Below are 2,667 nucleotides of genomic sequence, written 5' to 3' on the forward strand. Positions count from 1 at the left end.
CTATATGCCGAGTTGCTTGCCTATGCATCATAGATTGCTTCCCTACGTATCGCATATTACTTGCCTAGGTTGTGATTTTAACTATGGTGTCACGATAGTTCTCTCATTTCGTAAGTATTTCATATTGCTTGGAACCATATGCCGAATTGTTTGCCTATGTATCACATATTGCTTACATATGTATTGCATATTGCACGTTACTCGTTGTCACGTTATCACTTTAAGAGTGATGTCACCCTAACGCACCTCTAGAACAATATATTAAAAAAATTGCCCTGCGAAAACTGCGGAAACCGACGCCCCATCTACAATAGCAACTTGAAAATCGGCGCACGATGCTAGCTAGCAGGTTTTCGAGCGCTATTGTGGATGCTCTTGGATGGTCCTAAATCTTTATTATGCACGTTGTTGTCGATATCCTAATATTATTGGATTAAATAATTAGATGAGCCAGACCCTGTTTGACCAACAACCTATAAGATTTGATTGAGTATTTTATAGTATGCATATATATCGTGGTGTATTATTAATGTTATTGTGACACGCCCGATCCTTGTAACTTCAATGAGAGATTCAGAATATTGCTATAGTACTGTTTGTATAAAAAAACTCCAATTAATTAAGTATGACAAAATTTTAGTTGAAATTTACATAAAAATATTTGATTAATTGTAGAGTAGGAAATTGATGCATCATTAGGCAAGGTGACCTTAATGCATTATTAAAAGGAAAGTGTATCCCCACTACACTCACTAATTCAATTAGGCAAATAATAATAATAATAATAATAATAATAATAATAATAATAATAATACAAACAAATCATCAACTTTGATTTGAATTCAAAAGATAGAAGGTATAAATAGAGCAAAATTAAGAGGCATCTTCTTCGGTATCCAACAACAGAAAAAAATGGAGTCTTCCACCATTTCCCTGTTCCTAACACTTTCCCTCGTCGCCGCCACCGCTGCCGGACAGAGCTCGTCAGAGGAATACCTGGACTTCCTGGAAGCCCACAACCGCGCTCGAGCTGAGGTGGGCGTCCAGCCCCTGGAATGGAGCAACATCGTCGAGAACTTCGCCGTCACCTACGCCCAGAGGCCCGACAACAACTGCAGTCTGGTGGAGTCCAGGGAGGCGTACGGGGAGAACCAGGCTAGCAGGATGGGGCAGCTTTCGGCGGAGGACGCGGTGAACATTTGGGTGAGCGAGAAGCCCAACTATGACTACACCTCCAACTCCTGCGTTGGAGGGCCGTGCCAGAACTACACGCAGGTTGTGTGGGCCAACTCAACTGAATTAGGCTGCGCCAGGCAGCAGTGCACTAACGGCCTCGTCTTCGCCATCTGCTACTATAATCCGCCCGGAAATTTCATCGGCGAACGCCCCTACTAGCTACTCTTCACCTATGCTCCACTGTTGGATATGTAACACTATCTATTTTCATTGTTGGTTGGTTGGTTGCCTATGATAAACCCAATGTCATGCATGTCATGTGTGTATTGTTTGTTTATGTAATTTCAAAAGCTATTTTACGATGCCTTAAGTAATGTACTGTATAAAATTCTTTGTGTATGTATTGTTGTATGTGTGTACGTATTGTTGTCTTATGTTCAAAAGCACGCCGTTGTAGCCTACTAAGCACGCAACCAATATACATGTATCAGTAGCGTATCCATGATTTTCGAGGCCTACCGTGCAGAAGGGAAAATTAAGAACAAAAGCTTGAAATTTAAATTATTCCAATTTCCAATATATGTGATGGTAGAATTTTGAGCAACTAAAATTACGTATGTAGATTGTAGAGTTTGATTTGACAATCTCTCTTCATTCCATGTCAATAGAGTCGTATTCCTTTTCGGGACGTTCCATCTGTTATAGAATGAGGAGATTGAAATCAGCAAGAAAGCAACGAACAAGAAAATGACACAGGGGATTTTACGTGGTTCGATCTTACGATCTACATCCACGGGAAAGAGAAAATGATTCACTATATTTGAGATATCTGCAGAGCTTTACAATCAATCAAGAACACATTCCAAAGACTCAACACCTCTAATCTAATTCTAAACCAAGAACTAATCAAGTGAAGTATTTTTGGAGACTCTCTTTTCTTGAAGAACTAACAGAAAAACTGAATTGATGAAGTGCAACTATATTCTCTTTATACTGCTCCTCCAATTTCAACAGTTCTCTCAAGAGCCCAAGCTCAGTTAGTTAGAACCGCAGCTCACTCCAGCTGCTTAATTAATTGAATCCACCGAGCCATTCTTGGCCTTTGATTTCATCACTCTTCATCCAACGATCTTGGATTGATGTGAGATTACTTTCTAACAAACTCCACCTTAATCTCATAATCAATAATGAGCCAAGATCTCCTGCCATAACCACAAACACTTACTCTGCAAGTCCCACCAGCTCCATGCAGTAGCTGAACTTCATGGCTGGCAAAGACTTAGTTAACATATCAGCTGCATTATGCTCAGTTGATATTTTCACAACTCCAACTTCTCCCTTCTGGATCTCGTCTCTGATAAAATGCATTCGCACATCTATGTGCTTGCTCCTTTCATGAAATACTTGGTGTTTGCAAGGCATAGTGCACTGCTACTGTCACAATTTATGTACACAGTGTCTTGCTTTTCACCAAAATCTTCAAGAATACCT

The 2,667-nt window shown here is 40.0% G+C and overlaps 1 protein-coding gene across 1 annotated transcript; it reads left to right on the forward strand.

Annotated features, from left to right (window-relative positions):
- The first annotated feature begins 912 nt into the window (after window positions 1-912).
- On the forward strand, window positions 913-1,481 carry LOC125210835 (basic form of pathogenesis-related protein 1-like). Its single transcript, XM_048110440.2, has one exon. The coding sequence runs from the start codon at window positions 913-915 to the stop codon at window positions 1,393-1,395; it is 483 nt and encodes a 160-aa protein (XP_047966397.1). The 3' UTR covers window positions 1,396-1,481.
- The last annotated feature ends 1,186 nt before the right edge of the window (window positions 1,482-2,667 follow it).

The sequence above is a fragment of the Salvia hispanica genome, chromosome 3 (assembly GCF_029641045.1).
Source record: "Salvia hispanica isolate PSC_SH4W2 chromosome 3, Shi_PSC_v1, whole genome shotgun sequence".
NCBI lineage: Eukaryota > Viridiplantae > Streptophyta > Magnoliopsida > Lamiales > Lamiaceae > Salvia > Salvia hispanica.